Source organism: Prunus mume, linkage group LG6 (assembly GCF_029339155.1).
Source record: "Prunus mume cultivar Tortuosa linkage group LG6, ASM2933915v1, whole genome shotgun sequence".
Classification (NCBI taxonomy): Eukaryota; Viridiplantae; Streptophyta; class Magnoliopsida; order Rosales; family Rosaceae; genus Prunus; species Prunus mume.
In genome coordinates, this window is record NC_142703.1 from 5,243,157 (window position 1) to 5,266,841 (window position 23,685).

A 23,685-nucleotide genomic window follows, 5' to 3' on the forward strand; every position below is an offset into this window, starting at 1 on the left:
AGGATGCCTAACAACAACTTTTCTCTTTCTCTCACAAATTTTCCCAATTATGGCCTCTCTGACCCAATATTCTGTAGGAGCTTGCCTCACCCCAAACAAGAGCTTCAACCTCAACACATTGTTTTCTGTTTTTCCACAAGCACTCAATGCAACAAGTCATATCAGAAACCAGAAGACCCAATTGTCATTAAGTGGGAAAAAGCTGCAGCAAAAATTAATTTCAAATATTGTTGGGAAAAATTGCAAATATGAGAAATGGAGAGTTTTTGGCAGTGATGATGGATCTTGTGGGATTGCACCTCTGCCACTCCCACCTTCTGTGTTGGAGGCAGTTCAAGATTTCTACAAGGCCATCAATGCCAAGGACATTCAAGCTCTAGAGCAACTTCTGGCTGATGACTGCCATTATCAAGACCTTGTCTTTTATGTTCCTTTTGTAGGAAAAGAGGTTTCATTGCTTCCTCCTTCATCTCTACTCATAGTGAATTTTATTGAAATTGGAAGATGCGACACAAGTTAATAGGTTTTGTTGGTATTTGAGAAATTAATTACAAACATGCTAGGAACACTAGATTTATTCGCCTAATTTATTCACGAAAAATAATGTCAGTATATATGTCAATATCTTATTTGTTTAAAGAATAAATGAGATTTAGAATGGGGTCAAAATTTCATTTGATTAAGAAATTTTTTTGTTAAAGAGGTACTTTACTAATGAAATGAGGTGTTTGGGAATATGCCCAGGCGATCGTGCATTTTCTTAGCAAGGTGATGGATGCGATGGGATTAAATATTCATTTCGTCATTGATGCTGCGACTGAAGGTGGAAACTTGACCGCCAGTGTAATTTGGCATCTTGGTAACTTTCACAACCTTAATCATCTTAAATTTGACTGCGTCACTGTGTGTCGTATCGTGTTACGTGTTTAATATTTGGTCATGTTTGAGTAAACAAAGTTGAACACGACTAATAATTGTGTAAATCTAATCAATTAAAAGAATGTTTTGCAATAGGACATAACATTGGCACCTCAAATGAAATTTTCTAGTGATTGGATTTGTCTTTGGATGTTTTACAGAGTGGAAAGACAAAGAGATACCCTTTGCCACTGGTTGCACATTCTTTGAATATGAACAAGTTGAAGGAGAGCTCTTTCTTAGGTATTATTTCCAATTGTCTTGTACTTTAGAGAAATTATACATTTGATCTAAATTCTGCCCTGACAAGAGAACACATGCAGGAAAGCAACTGGCATGGAAGAACTTCCATTCAAACCAGGTGACTTGGTACTGGTACGGATCATATAACCTAGTTATCATGCTTACATACAATTACTTCCTTTGATTGATTGTTTGATTCATTTATTTGTATAAATACGCAGAAACTTTTAAAGTCAGCAAGTACCTTCTTTGATCTCTATCCAATGGCGGCTGAAGGTATGCAAACACTCAGTTACTTACACATTGCATGCGGGGCACTTCCAATGGGGAGTTTTATTTGGGGTAACAATACCATATTTGAAGCCTAACTTTGAGATCCAAATGAGATAATTAATGCTAATATATTTTTATTAGTCTCAAATTATTTTCAAATTTCCTAATTTAAGTGGTTTTTTTTTCCCTTTCTTTTTGGGCAAGGCTAATTGGGTTTCTCTACTTTTTTGAGTTTTGCAGCGTTGTTGCTGAAGTCTCATGGAAGTGGCCCGCATGAAGGATTAGATACACTTTTAGACAAGCTTCGGGGTAGACACTGAACATGAATTTCTCAACTTCTGCGGTTCTACCAAGCCACATTTATTTACATGCCTTCTCTGATATAATGGTGGAGATTAGAGTCTCATTTATTTACAACCAATAACCAATTATTTCACACATAAATTGGTATTCAAATACAATCTGAATGCTCTATTTGGATTTATCTATTAGAATTTACTTGATTTTAGGATTTGCTTGACTTCTGTGGCTAAGAACACGAGTTCAAAATCTGATGGTAGTGAGTGAACTCCTGGCCTAGATAGCTTCTTCCAGAGCCGGCCATGACTTTTGGGTGGCCCAGGGCATAAATTAAATTGAGGCCCTTCTCCTTTATATACAAGCCTTAACAAGAAAGAAAGAATTTTTTTTATGAAAATCTTGTAGAGCTCTGATTAGTCTAGCTTTGCTTTCCGAAACTTATACTGCAAAGAGGATGATACATTGCAAATCTTCAAAGAAAAAATTGTAGTTAAATCATGCAATTCAGAATGCATATCTTTTCTCACACCTTAGCTCCGACTCCAATTACATAAAAAAAAGGTTATACATGCCCTTTCTCTTTTCCTTTTTTTTGGTCAATATAGGAGAGAATCTACAATGAGGAGTTTAAAGTGAGGATCAATTCCACCATCAAAACATTTAAAATGTTTAAGCCCCATTATTTCTTTACATTTGATGATGGTGAGATTGACCTCCTCAAATAGCCTCCTCACTTTTACGTCTCATATATCGTTATTACACATGTTCCCATACTGTGATCCATTACTATACATTAAAATTAAATCTAGGGACTCTGATCAATAATTTAGATGGACTGTTTAACAATATTATGCATAAGTCAGATTATTTGAAAATAAATAAATAAAGAGTGTTAGAATCGGTAGCGCATATAAGCGTAGATTGATCAAAATTACTAATATGTTTGTGAGACTTGACTCGAGAACAACAATTTGAATCAACTACGCGCCCCTGACGGTAGCATCGTTTAAAAATGAACACAACATGATCCACCAGAAAAAAGATAAAAAAACGAAAAAGAGAACACGTTTAAACAAAAGTACACGACATGCTGCAGGCTTATCTAGCTGTACATTGCTGCATGATCCATTTATAAGTGCAGAAGGCAGATGCATTATGCATACAGTAGAACATGCCCTGGAAAGATAACGAACAATACTATTCAATATATATATATATATATATATATCATAGTGACGAGTTGAGGAGGACCACATCTGCTTCAATTTTCGGGGCCCACCCGTACTCAAGCTAACATGTTTCTGCTCTCTGTAGGTTGTATCTGTATGTTCTTGGTCCTTGTTTTTGTCTTAATATCTTGGTTGGTTTTGATTTGATTACATACGTACAGAGAGAGCTTGAATTGATAGACATATCAAAAAAAAAATTATTAAGAGAGACATCTTTGTAACACATACTTCCTATTGTACTTCGGGATCTTATCGTCAAATTTTTCAAGTTTTATTTCATAAATTATTTTCGCAAAAGATCACTTAAATCAAGAAATACTTGCCATTGCATTAATTAATAGGCAATCATTCTAGTGTTTCTTCAAAAAATTGTGTTCGTCTATTTAATTATTTTATCATAATTAACTAATTACGATTCGTCTAATTTTTTTCAAGGATATTCAATGAATAAATACCTGATAAAATAAGGGCATATGATAAACTAATAATCATAGAAGCAACTTTGAATGTATAAAAGTCAAATGTGATGAGCTCAGCAGAAATTAATAGCCATAAAGTTAGCAAAATATTAATTGACTCGCTCGATCATATATTAATATAAAAAATTTATTGTATTATATATAGGTGTAAATATATGTATATGCCATGACATTTTTTTTTTACCATGGCAATGTGACAGTACTGAACTCGATCCCTAACTACAGAAGAACAAAAATTGTAAAACGAAATTAACTAACAAGAAGTTAAAATGCCTTTGTAATTAGCATCCAATTAAGACCGTGAGAAAACTTCAAATCCTGAAAAATCAAAGGAGCTCCAATTATCACTACAAAGATTGGTGGGGATCTTCATATGATCATCATCGGACGGTAGTGAATAGTCCAGCTCTTGCAGATGCACCATGGGCTGCCATGAAAAACTAGCAGTGCTACTCGTCAAAGACGACGTCGTTGCTGCATCATCGGACCAAAACACATCTTGCACCACTTGGTCATCAATCCCTAGCAAACCCTGTAACCCAAATTCGTGAATATTCATATCATCTTGTTGATCATGATTAATTCCCATAAAACTCTGAACATTTTCTTCTTGTATTTGTTGATGTTGATGATCATGATGATCATGATGATCAGGAGCTACTAGGCCTCCAAGCAAGTGATCAACGGCTTCAACAAGATCTTGATCAGCCCTTGAAGAATTTTGGGACCCATCAACATCATTTAGCTCTGAGCTGGAAATTACCAAATTGGGTTCATGATCTTGATCAAGATGATCATGCTCATCAGCAGGGTTGGAGGAGTTGTTGTTCAAAAACTTGGCAAACACAGCAGCCAAATCAATATCTGATCCATTGCCTCCACCTGGCTGGTTATCAGTACCACTTGAGTACTGCCCAGATGTGTCATCAGAACTACTCGAGTTATGATTAAAGCAAGACAAGGAAGCGCGGTCAGCCTGCGAGAGCTTTGCCGCCTTCCCGCGACGGTTCTTGCGACAACCACCGCCTACAGGCACGTTGCGCAAAGAACCGCCTTTGGTCCAATACCTCCTGCACCCTTTGCAAAAGTACCTAGGCTGCGAGAGGCTGTAGTTGTTGTAGTAGCAAAATTTGGTGTTGGAAGAGGCACAGCGAGGACAATTTGGGGCAACCTCAATGTGGGGCTTGTTCCATGATCTCTTGTCCATCATGATGAACGGCCCAGACGGGCATTGCAGCATCTGCTCAACAGGAGCTGAGAACATTTTCTGGCAACACAAAATGGTATTTTCAAGTGGAATGTGGAAATGAGTTTGTGGAGAAAAGAGAGGTTGTGGGGGTATATAACAGGGTCTGGGATTTAGGAGAGTATGCGTTGGAGTTAGTGCAAGGGCATGTGTGGGAGGTGTGCGTGTGCGTGTGCGTGGGTGTGGGAGAGAAATTTGTAGGGGAAGGGTAGGTGAAATTACCAATTTGGATATTGTGGGGTTGAAGATGAACGTGGGCGGTTGGGGGAAGCGTTAGGACCAAGGAAGGGTGTGAATTTGTGAGATTTTGATTTTGGTATGCAAAGTGTGTTATTTTCATGTATACATGTTATGGCGTGCTCGTTACTAGGCGGATTAGCCGTGGCTCCTTCGGCTCACGTGGCATTTCTTCATTGGGCACATTCATATGGGATGAGAGTGACTGTGGTTGATAAGTCAAAGCTGATTAGTTGTCATAGTTTCTGTACTGTGGGTGTGGGGTGGTTTTTCAAATTACCAATTTGGCCTTGCCAGGACCATCATGTGAAAGCTATATGTCCTTCATACATATGGTCCTGTCCTAGGGATCAGAGAACTTGCACTTCCGGCAATGAGTTTGAGGAATGAATGCTTAATTATAACTTAAGAGGATGAAGGCTATTAGAAGCATTAATTATAGGGGCAAAATTACAAGTATATCTAATCTTGTGGTTTTGTCTATTTTGTTAGTGTCCATATTTATAGACCTTGCCTAAAATAAACAAAAAAATTGAAGACAACAAAAGAAATTCGGCACATACCTCCACATTTAAGGTAAAAGTTCGTTTCTCACATTCTCATTCTCTTAATAGCACCAAATATATGCAAATAAGAGTACTTGCTCTTAGTGTAATGATCTTGCCGAAAAACGTTTAACAATAGGTTATAGGGTGACAAATTCATAAATTTTTCTTTTGTTGAGATGTGATAAAGAATCTCTTAAATGACCTCCACAACGTAATTTCATAATATAAACCGTTTAATATATTTTAAAACCCTAACGCGTGATTACCATACGAAGTTCACATGGACGCTTAAAATATAGTAATAAAAAAAAAAAAGAGTTGATAAGAGAATGCAAATCTTGATTAGTTTTAGAATGTCAACAAGTTAATTGTGGGCATGCATGCAATGCATGTATGGACTAATACTATACAGTGTACGTTGCTTCTTGGGATTAGCGAGGAATTAGTGCAACTGTGTGTGCAAGGAAGGAAGGAAGAAAGATTTGATTACTTAATTAATCATAGGCTAACGTCGCGGGTATGTTGCATAAACTTGCATTTCACATCCCATAAGCCCCCCACATGGCTCACTCTGTTACGTGGCAGCATTTCATTCCTCTCAAATTTTTAATTTCAACTTTAATTTATTCAAACATTAAAATATAAGCTTGTTTTGGAGACTTGAATTGAAATACTTGATCTCAATTTGCGGACTGTGTTGGTCCACCACTCACTCCAATCTTAAATTGTGTATGAATTGATCTTCCATTTGGTACTAGTAATCATAGTCAACGTATCTGCTGCTCTTTTTGCCAGTCATGCAAAACTATTCTAGCTATAGCCTATAAGATTGAATGATGCTTAAGCGTTAATCAATTAATAAGTCAAAACCACCCTAACTACTCATTAGGGTCTACTTCATAATTCAAATTATTCAGCTTTTCCATTTGAAGATTATTTCTGCAAAATTTCATCCAAATGGGAATTTGCTTAGCCACTCATTACTAGAAAAGTTCCATTTAAACCACGGATACACCCATGACCAATACTAGTGTCAGCCACAGATAACCCGTGGCCAAAGTACTTGATTATTCATGAACATTTCCTTGTTTATTAAAAATGTTGTGTTTGTCTTTTTATTTGGTGAGAGTTAGATAAATGTTCTTCAATGTGAGTGAATTTTTGGAAAGGTGATCCTTTAATGAAGATCCAAAATGTAAATGAATTGAATCATGAGATATATTGTAGAGACGGTGAAATAATGACATAGTAACTAACTAGTTAGCTTTTGAGCATTACTCTATATATATATTAGTTGTGCTTTTGAAGTAAACAATCATGTAATAGTTAGTGATTATAAGTAATTGATCAGATAAGTTTATAGATGAACTACTTCTTGTTGGAAAATTTGGTTTATGGATGCCACTTTCCTGCAAAACATCACAGGAATATATATTAGAAAATTGTAATTTACATTGATATAGTAGATTAAATAAAACCAATGAAATTACAGCAAGATGCTTATCTTTTGGGATGTAGAAGTTGGTCTCCATTGATACTTTGAGTAGAATACTAGCTTTAGGTTGAGGCGTGTCATTCACTGTCCTTAAGAGTAGATTTCGCCTCTCGGAGACAATGTCTCAGTGTAACAAGGGTTGTATGGCACCCTACCCTCTAGGATACAACAACCTATGACCATTATAAGCGTACACTTGCAATACTTGAGTTGGATAAACAACTCGAATCTTTCCCCCAAGGTTTATACGAAAGAAAAATAACCTCATATATTATGCCCTATTAAAGAGAATGGGCTTAAATATATAGTTAGTCGCTTCAACAAGAAGTTAAGGCATTAAAAGAAATAGTAATAAAACCACATAATTGTCTGCCCGTTTTCACAAACTTAGCAGCTATATTATCAGCAAATTAATGGCAAAACAATATAGCATTTGCAAAATAGAAATTGGTCAACCAAAACTGACGCTAATGATTTTTGAATTCAAATCTTTAAATGCCAAAGGCATCGAAAACAATTAAGTTTGTATGAAAGCTTTGAGAATAAAGCCGTAGAAAGACCTTTAAAACAAATCAATAATTATCCCAATTGAAGACTAAATTGCTAAAACTCACGCAAATAAGCTTTTGAAATAAAAATTAATATATACAATCAGATCATAACATTCATATAATAAATCTTCAAAATAAATTCAGTTTAAACTTGTAATTAAACCACACAAAATCTGGAAACATAAAATAAATAATAAAATAAATTTTGTATTTTTGAAATAGTCACAAAAATTCCAACACTTGTAATTCAAATAAATTTTTTTCCAAATAAAATAACATTACCCAACTCATATATATGTTTCGAAATTTCATCTTTCGTGTGACTCTGTCTCTTTATCTCATCAAAAATTTACGCAGCGATATGGAAAATTTTAAAAATCTAGAGTCGTTGCCCAAAAATGACAAGCTAGCTTTGTCATTGTTTATAAATTATAGAACTATCTACAATAAGCATATCCATTAGCGAACAATACAAAGGCATCAAGAAATTACGTCGGCATTTGACAGCATATGCGTGCAAATGTTCAGGTATAAGAGGGCAACTTCATGCGTCGACGGATCGCCTCAATTAATTTTCCCCCATTTGAAACTTAACCAAATTCCATCTTTTAATTTGCTTTGTCCTTTTTTCTAAGAAGGGGATATCTCCAAAAACAAAACAAAGACATTGTTTAACGTGGTTTATGTTTGTGGGAAGAATTTACAACCTCTTACGATGGGTGATGCATGCATGACACAATGATTAAAACAAATCTTAGAACTTTTAATTTAAACAGATAACATATGTGAGTGTGATAAAAATAAAATGTATGTGATGTGAGATTTTTGTAAACGACAATCGACTACACACGTAAGTGATTTATAATTGTATGTTCTTTGTAGGTTTACACACATAGCCGATTTGAAATAATTATATACACGTGTAAACGATTGTCCGTAACTGTTGAAATGTGATCAGTAAATCGCAAAATATAGCTAGAACTAAAATTTGATGAAAACATAATTGCTATAGCCTAGAAACAAAGTCAATTCATATGACGTCCTTGTGATTCATTCGTGATTTCCTTTCAATAATATTGTATTCTTTTTCCGGCCACCGAAATCAATGAAGTTGGATGTCATTATTGCACGTAGGATTGAAGTTAAAAATGGTGTTTGTGGTGGGCAAACATCAATCTCATGATCACGAGAGTTGCAATATATATCATCCAACTCCTTGGGATCGAAAACCTCTTTGATGATGAGTTTCAAACATTGAAATCACGTGGGGGTTTGGCGTCGCTTTCACGAAAGATGCGAAGTAGAGGATCAAATAGCTTCCACGTCTCTACTTCTCCTTAGTTTTTATTTTTCCAGATTTCACAAAATCACAAAACAAAATCATCACAAAACCCAAGTGCTTCTTCTTCTTCTTCTTCAAGCATCTTATTCGATTCTGCCAACTTGCAAGACTCTCTCCAAAGCCTTGTCTGGAATTAAGGTCATGTTCAATGTGTCAAAAACAGCTCGGGCGTAATGTTGCATGCATGACTCATAGGCTACCATTTGAGTAATTGATGTTCATCATGGCTCAAAATCCACGTAAGCCAGACGATGTTTTCTGTGGGACCATTTGTCTGTGCCATGGGTTGGGCCCACCTGATGATGTAATGGGTGGTTAAGTGTTTCAATGTCACCGAAGCTTGATGGTTGCCTAAACGCATGCTCTTCAGTTCTGAAATTTGAGAAATCAAATAAGCTCGTGGTGGCAAGGTCTTTTTCAAGATTTTTCTAGGGGTTTTTTCCTCTTTTTTTTTTCGTTTTCTTTATTTTGCTATATCTACTGATAATACTTGTATTTGATTTCATCTTCTTCCTTTGAGATATTAGTTATAGAGTTAACTTTAATTTGCATGGTCATCAGATCCATCGTAGATCTTCTTTATAATATTTTTGCCTTTATAAAATAAACAATTGCTAGTAAAAAGATATAAAGTTAAAGGAAAAATAATTTAAGCTTGCAAGGATCTTAAGTTTATATAAATAATTATTACATAAACTAGCTAGTATTAGGCATGAGAGAGTTTAGAATATTTATAAAAAAAAACACCGAACAAAATGTAGTCACCGAAGATATAAGTAATGACCTAAGACATAACTTTTTGTTTATTTATTAAAAAAAGAGAGACTATTCTACTATAACAAAAAGTAAGAGATATAATTGACAAAAATAATTTCACTACTAATAGCATCGAGACCTTTTATATCAAACCCCACAGTACATGTTGAATATTTAGTTGGGACAGTAGAGTGAGCAAGTTATAAATGTGGGATTGGTTACACATGTGGCCCACTAAAGAGTGATTCCACGAGAGAGGGAGTGTTGAAGAATATAAGGTCCTACATTAGAAACTTGACAAAATAAAATATAACATGTAATGAATGGTTCCACTACTAATAACATTGAAGCGAAAATGAGGGAGTAAAAAAGTAGAGTTATATTATCCTTATATTTCAAGTTTGTTATTCAAATTCTTCATTGTTAAAAGGGTATAATTGTGGTTTTGCCGTCTTTGATTAATCACCATCAACCTTACTCTTTTATTATAATTGTGGTTTTGCCCTCTTTCATTATAAGTAATTAATGAATCGGTGGTTGAATCAAGTAGTCTAACAATTTAAAGTGAAGGGTATAATTTAGACGCTAAGTGGTGCTCAAGTTTAACCCCTCAAGTATGCATATCAACCTTTTGAAATGACAAACAATTCACAGTAAAAGTAAGTAATGGGAAAGAAGCATTTGAGAATCTATATGGTGTCAATATGGGGATGGATGGTGTTCATCGAAGCAAAAGATAGTCCCTCTCTGCCCCATAATTTTTCATCCTCATCTCACTTTCTTTCACCCTCTTCAGCTGATGGACATCAAAATTTCTATAGAAATCTTCTTTTTCGGAGAAGCTTCAAGAAGATCTATAGTAAAAATGCTTGCATCAATGAAATTCTTGCAAAATGTAAACATATAGAAGATATGGAAGTGGCCCCAAAATGTTTGCGTTTCTGGACCCTAAGCACAAAAATGATAGATTATAGATTTGGTACGTATGACGAACATGTTACTCTCCTTTTAAATATGATGAAGACTGAAGATAACCATCTAATATACTAATTAAGAAAGTCTCTAGTAAATGTTATACAACTCGCTTGACAAATTGAACATGCGAAATATCTCTGCACAGAGTGTGGGAAAATCAAGTTATAGTAAATATTAGATTATTCAATTTGACATACATAAATTTTGTTGAACAGTCCAAGAATCTCACATAGAAACTGAACTATTTTTTAATAAATCGAAATACATGGGGTACAGAGGTACTATTTTCGATGGATAGAAACATTCTGGGATTTTCATTATCAAGTAGTCTCAGAATTGGATATCCTACTACATCATTGTCTTGAACTTCACTGTTCTGAGTAATAAATAGGCCAGTAATCGGTACCCAATGATCATCACCATCATAGCTCCCACTTCCATCACACCAGAGTCAAGTCTTAATTCATTGATGAAGGGAGACTGACAAGCTTCATATCCAGAAGTAACTGAATTACCTGATGAGCAACCATACTGAATTTTCAGGAGTAGCCTGTATGTGTGGTAGTTGAAAGAGATATAGCGTATCCACGAAACCATTGATGGAACTTTCTGCACCCACACACAATTTATAATGTACTTGTCACATTCTGTTTAACAAATCCAGAATGTGCTTGTTGGCTAGGTTATATATCTTACCTGGATAAAGAATCCACCAGATAACATGAATGTCATAACAATGATGGAAGCTAGCGCTGTTGCCTTTTTCACGTCGATAAATGCTGCACCTATGCTCAATCCTAGACCCTGCAATTTTGAAGTTTATAATCTCTTAATCCAGACACACACACACACACACAGAGTACTTTTGCCTTTGTTTCAAGGAAAAGAACAGTTATTGATATGATAGTTTTTTTATAATTTTTACCTGAGAGGCCACAATGCTGAGGAAAATTGTAAGCATTGTTTGAAAAAATGCAGAAAATCTGAGCTTCAAGCCTGCCATCAAGTACACTATCACGAGGAACACTATCGGGAGCAGGAGATCAAGAGGAAGATCACTGATGTTTCTAGCTAAAAAGTAGGCACTGAGTTTGTACATCTCCACTGATCTCTCTTTAGCTACTATTGCTCTTTCTTGTGGAAATGTGAAAACTGCAGTAAACATAGGAAAGAAAGCCCAAAATACTGAAATGAAGAACAACAATCCTGCCTGATCTTGAACTCGCCTTGGGGATGAAGCATCAGATTGCCACCATAGAAGTCCTATGATTATAGCAGTGGAGATAACTTGAACTACACGCAGACAGCTTAAGTATTCGTGGCGTCTCTCCTTAAGGCCCCTCCTGCAAAGAATCAAAAACTGTTCGCACCAAGTTGCTTTTGATTCCCTTGAATATGACATCCTCTGCATCTTACTCTCACCCTCTGTCAGCACAGAGCTTAGGAGCTTTGCCTTCTCCATTTTTCCAAGTCTGATTTGATTGGCTTCAACTAAAAACTGCATAAAAATGTAAAATAAGATTGTGCTCCATGCTAGCAATTATAAATTTATAAGTGGGATTCAAAATTCAGTTTTCGAATCAACCTCGTGGACGTCAACTGCAGAAGGCCCTCTATCCTCCAATTCTGTTGGAAGTGATTTTTCATTTGTGTTACCGTTTGCCAGATCAATGAGAAACTCTGCCGGGTTCATAGCTATAAGGGGTGCACACCCAATTGAGGAGAAGTACATCATTGCTTCAGAGGCTTTTCCAAAGTATAAGGAGCTTCCTCTACCCAAGAGAATAAGCTTATCAAACTCGTTAAAGATCCTGCTAGACGGTTGATGTATTGTAGTCACCACTGTTTTTCCAGCCTAAAATATACAGAAGCACAACCCAATATTTTGATTTTTTTAAATGATTTTCATATGAACAATTCATGTTGTTCATCCAAACAATTCAAATTCCAGTACCTTTGCAATAATGTGAAGCATCTGAAGTGTTCGAAGTGCTGCTGTCGAATCAAGACCAGATGTTGGTTCATCTAAAAACAGAAGTGATGGGTTGAGCAGGATTTCATTGCCAATGCATACTCTTTTTCTTTCACCACCAGAAACTCCTCTAACAAATGTGCCACCAATTAGTGTGTCTTGGCACCTGAAAAGTAAACCACATACGGTTCAAGGAGCCAATCTCATTCCGGAAATTAGTTAAGAAGATCCTTCCAATAGTAACAGATGGATGCTTAATGTTACATAGAATTTCAATACAGATACCTTTCCAAGCCTAGCTCATTAATTACATCCATGGCCCTTTCTTCTTTCTGGTTTCTGGTTAAGGTAATGGGAAGACGGAGTAAGGCAGCATAAGTTAGAGTTTCTTTGACTGTAAGATGGGGGAACAGAAGATCATCTTGCATTACATATCCAATCCTGCTTCATCAAAATCAGTTTCAGCAAATTTGCAAAATCAAGTTCTCTACTTTTAAATCCCAACCGACGCAACAACATTTCATTTGTTTATATATGAGCCGAGATTTGAACCTCTGTTTTTATTTGTATAGTAACGAGTAAGCAACTGTCATGTTATGTGTCATATATACCTCCGTTTGAGGGACTTGGCGTATGGTTGGTCATTGTAAGTGATGGTGCCGCTGTTGAGTTTGACTCTTCCACTGAGGAGATTGAGCAAGGTTGTTTTGCCGCCTCCTGAAGGTCCCATTAGAGCAAGAACCTCTCCTGGAAGCACTGAGCCAGAGATTCCATGCAGTATGTACTCTGCATTTGAGCTTTTCACACCCTTTGCAGCTACCTTATGCTTCACATCTTCGAACTGCAACACAATTCATAATGTTGAAACAATTAAATAAACCAAATTACCATTTGTCTTAATATGCATCTGTTGGTTTCATGTGTCACCTTAAGATAAATTGGTAAGGTAGGTTCCACATGTAATTTTCTCCCTTTGTCTGCATCTGGACCTCCTTCTTCAGTTGAAGTAGACTTAGCTGTTGAAGTATTGTCTTTTACCATAAAGATCATAAGTTAGTCAGTTAACTTATTTATTTTTTCTGAAGTGAGGCAAACATTAATTTAATTTGTCATTATTAGGATCTAGATTGTATTAGCAAGTATCTTTTATCTCCACACCTCACACTCAAACTACCTTACCTGAGACTTTCACACATGAAAGAGTTTGTAGCTCTATGTTGAAGAATCTAAGGGCAATTCGAACTTAGGACACCTTATAATAATGGAAGGAGAAATATTACTATACAAAGATCTAGTTGGTTTCAATAGTTAAACATCTACCCCAGCATCCGAGGTCCCGAGTTTAAATCCCAACTTCACAAATATTGTTTGATAAATAATAAATAAATAAAACTGAGAATTCTTATTTTATATTTCCTTTTTCCTCCACTGGGGCCTATCAAATTGTGCACAGGGTGCAAATATCATCCAAGTAATCTCTCAACCAAAAAAAAAAAAAAAATTCTTATATATCTTTGATACTAAAAACGTAGGTTAATTATAACTTAAAATTGGCAGTAGTATCATACTGTGTTTTGGACTCTGCACTCTCAACGCAATATCTGAGATGTCACCTGCAGCAAGTGAGAAAGAATAGCCCAACCCATTGCTAGATGCCCTGCTTAATATGGAACCTTTCTTGTCAAAGCTTCCAGTAACACTAGGAATAAATTCATCCATGTTGATCAATAGTTGGGAGCCAAACGACTGTGTTTTCTGAATCATTTTTCCACTTGGTGATTCCATTTTCTTCTCAAAACTTCTCCTTAGTTTGCGCAATATTCCAGCTTCATTTTTCTTTTCTTCATGCTGTGTTATACAAGTTGTGTTGCAGCAGCCAAACATTTCTTGGCTTACACACAACTCTTTGTTTCCGGTCCTCAGTGCAGTTGTTGCAGCTTCAAACGTGCTCTGATCAAAACCAGAACCACAGTCTAACTCACAATCTCGACCCGCCTCCATACGTTCTTTCAACTGCTTGAAAAATTCAACTCTGTGCCATGAGTCAAGTGCATTAGAAAACCAAAAAAAGACAATCTTAAAAAGAAAAAAGATACGTTATTCTAGCTTCTGATAATAAAATCTAATCATCAATTATATTTGTAACTGCCTCCCTCTGATTAAATTCCAATTCTATATATATGATAAAATGTGTCAAACTAAAGTAAATTGAGTGAAGTGGAGAGTGAGAAAGAAGAAGATCAATTACTTGTGAGCTAGAAAATATGCGAATGAAGTAGGCAGCAAAGAAGATAAGTGGAAAGGGATGCATTTGGAAAGAATGGTTTTGAAGATTTATAAAGGCCAATCCTGTCCAGTGTGAGTGACAGTGCCAAATCAGTCTACAGGGTTTCTAATTAATGCGTCCGTATATTGCATGTGATGATGTGAAGCAACATAGTGTGATCGTCTATTCCATACTTTTTTTTTTTTGGATGAATGGCCAATATAGGAGTGGAGATTCGAACTACATCCTTAAATGTAAGGTAAATACTCAGAGATCCTAGAGGTATAAGCTCGCATGGTATCCTATGTAATATGTAATATGTAATAGAATTTTTTGTTTATTATTATATTCTACTTGAAAAGTGTTAGGAATGTACACTTGATATACATTGTTAGCACATTCTTTGACACATCGTAAATTTTTGAGACTAATGATTGTCTAATATGGTATCAGAGCATTCTTTGCAAGTGGTTTTAAGTTCGACTCTTATTCCGTACATCCACTTCTTTGTTTGTTTGCAGGTGTAGGGTAGGGCTACACCTATGTGTTTGTCTCTCTCTCGGCCTCTAGAGAATCCGATATTGATGACGTACCTTTCCTCCATTGATTTCCTTTCTTAATTAGATCCCCTTGTTCTTTCCCTCATTGTCTCTCTTGATTTATGTTTACCTGTCTTTGTTTTACATCTCTTTTTATAAATACAGGTATTTGTATATCTTCTCATTCCGATAATATATAACTATCTATAATCAAAAGTTCAAGCCAGCTAGTCACTCAATTCTTAACTACACGTTTTAGGCATGGCATGAGACCTTTTGGAATTAATTTCGACTCCTCCTCTGTCTTGACTTGGAGCCATACATCTGTCATTTTAATTCAGCTGCCAATAATTCAAGCAGCAGTTACATTAGATTTTGTCCTGTTTATATATCTACAAACGAATGTCAACAACCTCATATAATGGAAGTTGCACACCACTGTGACTTCTGTGAGTGTCTGTGGCCAATCGTAGCTTTAGAATTTGATGGTTGCAAAGGATTGGGCGGTGCCCCAAAGGACAGGGCACATTGACTGCCAAAGGACGACGACAGAGCCATGCACTAGTTGGTGTGAGTGAAGAAAATGGAAACCGATTCTATATAAATGCGGTGGTCTTGTTGCTGTATATGATCAGATTTTGCTGAGTTCTAGTGTTTTGTTCCTTTCAGTACGTGCGTACCTTTTAAATTTGCTGTCTCGGGGCCGACAGTAGTTGCTTGAAGAACGTGGACAATCAAGTCTCGGGGACCAATTACAACTTCTTTATGTTACCGTCACATACAATAATTTCTCTCATGATAGCAAAACTTTGATCCAAATCTTATTCTAAAGCTTCGCGAAATATCTAGAGATTACATGAACAGTATAATATGGCAATCAACTCCCTCAACTTGAGGGTACTGCACAGCACCAGGGCTAATTTTTTTTGGGGGTTTTGAAGAAATAGACATTGAAATATGTTGAATACAAACAACGATTGATTGTGGTAGGAAAAGCAAACACAATCCTGTCACTGAAAATTCTTTGGGCGGTTCATCAAAATTAAAAGGTAGGTTAGGTACACTTTTCTTTTGTTTGAGTTCCCAACGGGTTGTGCTTAGACAACAGAAACAACTCATCAGTGAATTTGAAGACCTTCCATTTTCATTAACCTTTAAGAGCGCATGCTTCAGCAATGAAAGGTCACTCATCATAGGGTCAACAACAAGAAGTGGTCATCCCACTAACCAAGGACAATTTGAATTGAAATGAGGCCCATTACTCATTTTCCTCTTTTCAATTTCATGGACAACGTACAACATGTTAAATCAATATAATTCTTACAGCTTCTTTAACAGACGGTACTTTTGCCGATCACTGTTTGGTTTAATTGTTTTAGCCTCTATTTTGTTGGACGAGTTCATAAGTTAAAATCTCATAAAAAACGGTTGTTGAATGAAAAGTTATGTTTCTGTATTACGATCAGTCCCATAAATTTTAAGTTTCAATTCAAGTACATTCACTATGACTTAAAATGTCTCTGCTATAACAACTAGGATAAAAATTCATGTAGGATGTTCCAACCATGTGGCAAGACAATGTTGAGTGACAAAAACAGAGTTTTTTCTCGAGATCGGGAGGCGGTTCGACTCCTTGGTTTTGTATCGGACCAGGCGGATTGAGATTGGACCGGAGCTGGTCTGGGTGACGTTTCGATTTTTGTTCCATTTCATGTTTGGGTTGGGTTTTGTAATATTTTGTCTGTGGACCCAATTAGGTTATTAATTTTGGAGGCCCAGTCCGATCTTTTCTTCATACTTACGTTATTGGGCTTTCCTATGTAATTTTTCTCTCCATCAATCAAATGTTTTTCACATTGACAAAACAAAATAGTAAATCTATTGTTTTTCACAGGTCAAAACAAATTAAAAACATTTGCATAGTTCACCAACTTCACTTCCACCAATCTTGATGGCAGTTTGCCTCAGTCGCGGTCCGGTCACTCTCACCCCACTGGGTTGACCAAGCAAGTACCAACAAACAAAGGTCACCATTGAATTTTTCTTACCGAGTTTTGGTGAGACTTAATTAAGCCGACTACCTTTCTCATTGGGTTAAAATTAAATCGTCGTCTGGAGTCTCTTCACGCCGCATGACTCAAATTTATTAGTGATGCTGGACTTGTTTTGTTTACTAAGTCAATTGATTGATGCTCGAGAAGATGAACTCAACTGTTACTGTTTTTCCCCTTTCTCTAGATGCTTCTTCGAAGGTTTGTTTGTGCAAAGCAAATATAATTATGGTGGAGCAAATACAACATGAAGAAATGGATATGAATGAGGGCAAGGTTGGAATCAAGTTTAACGCAACTGAGTGACCCAAGAACCAAGAACACACACAAGTCCATCTAATACAATTATACCCTTTACAATTTAGCTATTTTGGAAGAAGCCTCCAAATCCGACCAGACCTAGAAAACTTTCTACATGCAGCTCCATTTGTGTTGACCTTGAACCGGTGTATGGAGGGGGCCCCAAAGAAGTTATTAGGATGAGTATTAGAAACTCCAAAACACACTTAAATCAACAATAATGACATATTTACTTCAAATGGAAAAAAAAAATTATAAATCCGAAAAGTTAAAAACAGAGGAGAGAATGAATTGGTATGGATACTCCTCTCAAATCAATCTAATTTCTTATTTTTCAACTACGAATTATAGATTTTAAGATAAAACTCACCTTTTGTTTTAATCCTTAATGTGTTAGCCGTAAATGCTAGAAAGTCTGAAATCAAATTAATTTCAAAATCCATTTTTAAGTAATTAAACATCGCACTAAAACATAACATGAAAAAAATGAACAAACATAAGTGCACTTCCACCCATGATGCCATGACAAAGGGTAAGGGCAAGTAAGGGAAAACACTATTCACATGAATAGTGATTGACCTACCTTTTTTTATTTTGTTTTTCCACCCATTGCTAATGGCAACCTAAAGACAATTACTATTCATATGGATTAATTTTGTTGGGAGTTTCACTAAAACACCCAAAATAGGGGCTGAAATTATAAAAAAACCCAACAAAAACACTTTATAAACACACCCAAAACTCATCATTACACACACTCAAAACTCATTTATAAACACACCCAAAAAATATACAATTGTTGATTTTGGGTGTGTTTCTATGTTTAAATAGTAAAAAACCATGTCTAGGATTGGGTTTATTTATAAATTTGTATAATTTTATTTATATGTATGAGATTAATAATAATAAAAATTGATACATATGTATAAAAATAAATCTAAATTTTTTGGATTTTTTAAAATAAAATTTACATTGATGATGTCATTGCCCTAGAGCAACAGTTCAGGTTATTCTTGCCTTTGGGCCTGCCCAGGCTTGGTGGATCCCACCATCTGCTTGGGCTGGATTGCTGCATTGAAAATGATTTTTGAGGCCTAGAGAGCCTTTTACCTCGACTAGGCTGCTGGGTGAAAATGCTCTAAGATGAATTACAATGTGATACACAAAGTGTATTCTCCTAATGCAAGACAAATATAGGATCAATATGTTTGGGGCCACACATACTAGAAGTGTGTGCTTTATACATGAGCACTTGCAACTACTTGAGTCACACTCGCTCCCCGTAATCCACAATTTCTCACAACATCCTTAAAATTTGGGGCGGCAGTCTTATGAGACACACCGCAAAATGATTCTTTTTAGCGTAATGTTACGCATATTACATTTGTGTATTTTTTTTCTTTTTAAATGGAGGTGGAGCCTACCAATAAAAGAGATCCACCTCTATTAAAAAGGTGGTACACAAAAAGGTATATGAATATAATATGACTAGCATGTTTATTCTTTTTAATTACATATTAATTACGATTGATAAGTTATTGATTTGAATCATTTAATGAATGCACGATATAATATTTATGCTTTGTTATATATATATATATATATATATATATATATATATATAACTAAATTATGTATTTTCTTTCACACAACTTATCACGATTCACATATATCACAGTAATTGTTTCATGTAATGTCACATGTGTCTCATGATAATAAATTTTGTTCCTTTTGATATGAAAGAAAGGAGACCGAACCAACAACTTCAGGTGAAAGTTTAATGTTCTTAACCACAAACACAGTATATGTAGTGTTACTGATCTAATACCATTAAATACCTAAGCTCTCTCTCTCTCAAAACAAAAACAAAAACAAAAACAAAAAGAAATGTATAATAAAGCTTATTTTACAAGGGTATACAGTACGTCATTACCTCTCAGAGTGACGAGGCACACAAACGACCCCTTCCAAGTCCCACATTACGACAATTTCAATTCAAACACCATCCCACCACGAAACCGGCCTCTGTATCCCTCCCGTCATACTAAAATATCACTTCCACAAGCTAACCTCATAGCCAGTAGCCAATTTTTACTAATTTCATTATTGTTGGATTATTTTATTTAATTCATCCCCCTTCATTTCATTGACTTGCTCTCCTTCTCTCTCTTCTTCTCTCTCTCTCTCTCTTTAAATATTTCATGTCACCACATCTAGCTCTTGTGTCCTCCTGCCCTTTGAGTTTCCAATATTAATATAACATGATACATAAATTAATCTCCCCACAACTTCATCACCAAAACCCCAAAACAGATCAACCCTTGTTCTTCTTTTTCGATCCATCTTCGTCTTCGCCTTCGCCTTCACCGGCATGGATTATTCGGCGGGCAAATCTCCGAGAAGAGAGCTTCAGCTTCAAGGCCCACGTCCTACACCTCTCAGGGTTCATAAAGACTCTCACAAGATCAAGAAGCCTCCAATTGTTCCCCAACCCTCCTCACAACCACCCTCCCACCAGCCTCATCTCTACCAGCAGCCACGTCAGCCGGTCATAATCTACACCGTGTCCCCGAAGGTCATCCACACAAACCCTAGTGACTTCATGGACCTTGTCCAACGCCTCACGGGCTTAAACTCTTCTTCATCTTCTTCCCCACCTACTCAAAATAATCCTAATAATCCTCCCAATTATGACAATAACAATAACAATAATTCTCGTGATGATCAAGTGATGAAGACAAGTTCTGCTCAGGATGTGTCGCAAGGGATGGAGATGGACGGTGATGATGGTGGTGTGAGGCAGAAGGGTTTGTTTCCGGGGATCTTGTCACCGGGGCCTGCTTCGCTCAATCCGATTCCTTCAAACTTCTTCTCTCCACCGTCGGATAGCTTCTTCCATGATTTGAGCCCGGTGCTCCATGGAAACAGGAACTTCATAGAAGGTAGCTTCATGCCTAGTCCTTCAAACTTCTTTTCCCCTAGCACTCCATCCATAGACTTATTCAACAATTTCCCCGATTTATAGTTTTTCTTTTCTTCTTCAGTTTTTCTATTTTCAGATTCTTTTCCTTCATAGAAAGAATGGGAATTTCAGGGGAATTACTTAAGATGTAGATTGCTTTTGGTTCCTGGTTTTTTTTTTTTTTCTTCAGAGAAATAGAGTTTTAGTCATTGGTGAAGAAGATAATACAAAAGGGACTAAAGTGGAATTTTGAATTTGTTTTGGTGGGGAGGCAGGTGGGAAAGTTCTTAGATTAATTGTTAGTTTAATATTGTGGGCCGTAGGATGGAGAGTGGCTGGCTCTCAAATATCATATATATGATACCCATGCTTTTGTTTTCGATGCCATCTTTTGTCATGTACCTTTGGCATGTAATTTCCAGCACATGTAGTTGACCTTTCTCATTGCTCTTTTCAGTTTGTTTTATACGTGCTTTGCACTAATTTATACTACTGTTCGAATCCCTTGCATTTCAAACTATTCTCTGCTAAAATGAACATAACCATCCACATTAAGGTTCTTATTCAATGATTATTTTCATATATATAAAAATCAATGAAATTGAAATTTATTTTATCATCTAAACTAGAGAAACACAATTTCTTAGATAAAAATAAAATGACAACAATAATAATCTAATTTGGGGGGAATAGTTAGGATGTTCACATTTTTCATAAATGTAACCAATTAGGTTTCCGCTCCCGTTTGTGGTTGAGCAGGTAATGCTACCCAGATGGATTGACGATCGAGTCCATTTATATAGAGACATTCTTCTAATCCCGACAACATAGCCTGATTTTTGTACTAATTACTCATTCTCTCTTCAATATAATACTATCTTTCTCTCAAATGTAAACATCCTAATTTTGAAGCTTCCTATATATATATATGAATGCACACATGCATAGTTGTTGAAACATATCATCCTAGAAATAGTATGAAGTTATGAAAAACTCTCTTTTCTCTTAGTATTTGATAAATGAGTTCACAGCATGACATGGGATTTTTACTTATATGGAAAATATAGCATAACATATATGAGTTATTTGAATATCTTGGAAAAAGAAGTAACTACGAAATTAAAAGAACTATGTGTACTGTCAATAGCTCTTTTCGTAAATTCATTTATGCATATACACTAAGTTAATTCTACTTATACGAAAATCAATTAACAATGAGTATAGAAGCCTAAAAATTTTTAAGCTTATTACACTATACTTCCATATTCAATGTCAGATATACTCTCAACAAATATAGGATTGAACCAGGATTTTGTGGAGGGGTGGACTACCATTGATTGACATAAACATCAGAATACATGAATGTGAACGTTAAAAGTCCTAGCAGCAGACGAAAGAAAATAAGTAATTGTTGAAACACAAAACAACAGCTTGATAACTTTTACTTTCCTCACCAAGCTTAGCAAACCTTGGGCTGTTTTTCCTTTTTTGTTCAATTCCTTTCTTCTTTAATATAATATAATATATATATACTAACTCCCGGGCTTGCAGAAACTAAAGTTATTCATTACGAAACTAACATTTTTTATTATTTTAAGGTGAGACAGAAAAAACATTATATAGATTTTCAGACAAAAGTTGCATGCATGGAAAATACATGCAGCCGCCTATGCCCAAGTTATCCAAATGAATAAATGAATATATAAGTGGTAAAAAGGTGCTTAAAATTAAAATATATGCAGAATTTTATGCATATGGCCATTCATAATATATAAATATATAATATCTAAATATAGAGGTTCGGGATCTTCATATATGTTTTCATAAATCTACCACGATCAAGCATAAATAGTTAAATTGGCAGTCGAGCTTATAAGTTGAACATTCACTCTCACACCAAGTCTTCCAAACTCCTGCACAAATTTGTAAACTCCACGGGTCCACGACTCTCTCTCTCCAACTCCAATATTGTATCAGTGTGAAAGTAAGACTTTCCTTAATTTACAGATAATTTATTTTTAACTTGAACGATGCGATAAAAGAACTTTCCTATCGGGAGCTTGCTAGTTGACTATGGAACTTGCCCGCTTATATATCCTTCTAGAAGACAAGGGTTAATTATTGCTGTTAAAATCTGGTGCTTGAGGTGACATATCCATATTTGGTGTCTCAAAGTCAAAAAAAATTCAATATAATAATCATTAAATCATATGCTTTGCTATAATCGGAGTGGTTAACAGCAATTAATTAAGGAAGGATTAGTCCACAAAACTATCAAACAGACTAAAAAAGTAGTAATTGGAAAGATAAAGTTGGATTTAGGTTGGCAGCCTCCACAGGCTGGATCAATACAATTCTAGGTTGCACATTAGCTTTTCTTAACCTAATACACGGATATAATAAAGATACGTGTAAATTGTAAGTTATATAATTATAATTAAAGAAAGGATAATTATTTGTCTCACGATAGGTTAGAAGCAATCTACTAATTGTTAATGTGATATGTACTTATTTACAGGAAATAATGAAACTAATAGAATCTAGTACATTAAAATGCCCTTAATTATAATAATTTAGAGAACCTCAGTGGTACAAAGAAAGGACGGCATGAATCTTGATCCGGCAAGCTCACCTTAATCAATACAACCCAAAAAAGAGAGAGCATACTTAGCTAACCTAGGAACGAGGTTTTTGAATGCATAAGTACTATCTCGAGTTCATTAGTTACTGCTATTAATCACTTGAGCTAGAAGCTCTTTTTGTGATAAAATTCATTCTTTAAGTAGATACTCATATCATATCAGCAGCATGATATCATGGTATGATCGTCCCATAAAAATCTCTTTATAATATTCTTTCTTCCTTTTTAATCAAAAAGCAACCTTAGGATACGTAACATATATATTAACAATTTGAACTAGAAGTCTTTTTTACGGAGTTCTTTAAGATTATAGATAGTCATATCACATCAACGTGATAACGTGGTATCACCATTCCATAAAA

The 23,685-nt window shown here is 35.6% G+C and overlaps 4 protein-coding genes across 5 annotated transcripts; 2 read left to right on the plus strand and 2 right to left on the minus strand.

The window, feature by feature from the left end:
• LOC103336413 (uncharacterized) lies at nucleotides 1-1,954 on the plus strand. Its single transcript, XM_008239450.2, has 6 exons — nucleotides 1-448; nucleotides 745-859; nucleotides 1,080-1,161; nucleotides 1,242-1,293; nucleotides 1,383-1,437; nucleotides 1,675-1,954. The coding sequence occupies exons 1-6, from the start codon at nucleotides 50-52 to the stop codon at nucleotides 1,752-1,754; spliced, it is 783 nt and encodes a 260-aa protein (XP_008237672.2). The 5' UTR covers nucleotides 1-49; the 3' UTR covers nucleotides 1,755-1,954.
• A 1,601-nt stretch (nucleotides 1,955-3,555) lies between these two features.
• Nucleotides 3,556-4,860, minus strand: LOC103336374 (uncharacterized). The gene has a single exon (XM_008239409.2). It carries the CDS (start codon nucleotides 4,704-4,706, stop codon nucleotides 3,735-3,737), a length of 972 nt encoding a protein of 323 aa, XP_008237631.2. The 5' UTR covers nucleotides 4,707-4,860; the 3' UTR covers nucleotides 3,556-3,734.
• Nucleotides 4,861-10,824: 5,964 nt separating this feature from the next.
• Nucleotides 10,825-14,924, minus strand: LOC148915909 (ABC transporter G family member 22-like). 2 transcript variants are annotated; one of them, XM_089055436.1, is made up of 10 exons: nucleotides 14,813-14,924; nucleotides 14,133-14,596; nucleotides 13,492-13,595; nucleotides 13,176-13,405; nucleotides 12,850-13,005; nucleotides 12,547-12,730; nucleotides 12,178-12,447; nucleotides 11,518-12,090; nucleotides 11,289-11,396; nucleotides 10,825-11,201 (listed from the first exon to the last, which is right to left on the minus strand). In XM_089055436.1, the coding sequence occupies exons 2-10, from the start codon at nucleotides 14,563-14,565 to the stop codon at nucleotides 10,941-10,943; spliced, it is 2,319 nt and encodes a 772-aa protein (XP_088911562.1). In that variant the 5' UTR covers nucleotides 14,566-14,596; nucleotides 14,813-14,924; the 3' UTR covers nucleotides 10,825-10,940. The 2 variants fall into 2 exon arrangements, with proteins under 2 accessions (XP_088911562.1, XP_088911563.1); XM_089055437.1 differs by having other exon boundaries at nucleotides 14,133-14,577; nucleotides 14,813-14,860.
• A 5,000-nt stretch (nucleotides 14,925-19,924) lies between these two features.
• On the plus strand, nucleotides 19,925-21,199 carry LOC148915910 (protein MKS1-like). Its single transcript, XM_089053759.1, has one exon. The coding sequence runs from the start codon at nucleotides 20,092-20,094 to the stop codon at nucleotides 20,743-20,745; it is 654 nt and encodes a 217-aa protein (XP_088909885.1). The 5' UTR covers nucleotides 19,925-20,091; the 3' UTR covers nucleotides 20,746-21,199.
• Nucleotides 21,200-23,685: the final 2,486 nt, after the last annotated feature.

Excerpts from the sequence above, each read along its gene's own strand:
- LOC103336413 (XM_008239450.2), top strand. The coding sequence starts at position 50 with ATGGCCTCTCTGACCCAATATTCTGTAGGAGCTTGCCTCACCCCAAAC. Across the intron at positions 860-1,079 it reads CAGTGTAATTTGGCATCTTG|AGTGGAAAGACAAAGAGATA; the intron begins GTAACTTTCACA and ends GATGTTTTACAG. Across the intron at positions 1,162-1,241 it reads GAAGGAGAGCTCTTTCTTAG|GAAAGCAACTGGCATGGAAG; the intron begins GTATTATTTCCA and ends GAACACATGCAG.
- LOC103336374 (XM_008239409.2), bottom strand. The coding sequence starts at position 4,706 with ATGTTCTCAGCTCCTGTTGAGCAGATGCTGCAATGCCCGTCTGGGCCG.
- LOC148915909 (XM_089055436.1), bottom strand. The coding sequence starts at position 14,565 with ATGGAGGCGGGTCGAGATTGTGAGTTAGACTGTGGTTCTGGTTTTGAT. Across the intron at positions 12,448-12,546 it reads TGCTTCACATTATTGCAAAG|GCTGGAAAAACAGTGGTGAC; the intron begins GTACTGGAATTT and ends TGTATATTTTAG. Across the intron at positions 11,397-11,517 it reads TCAGCATTGTGGCCTCTCAG|GGTCTAGGATTGAGCATAGG; the intron begins GTAAAAATTATA and ends TCAAAATTGCAG.
- LOC148915910 (XM_089053759.1), top strand. The coding sequence starts at position 20,092 with ATGGATTATTCGGCGGGCAAATCTCCGAGAAGAGAGCTTCAGCTTCAA.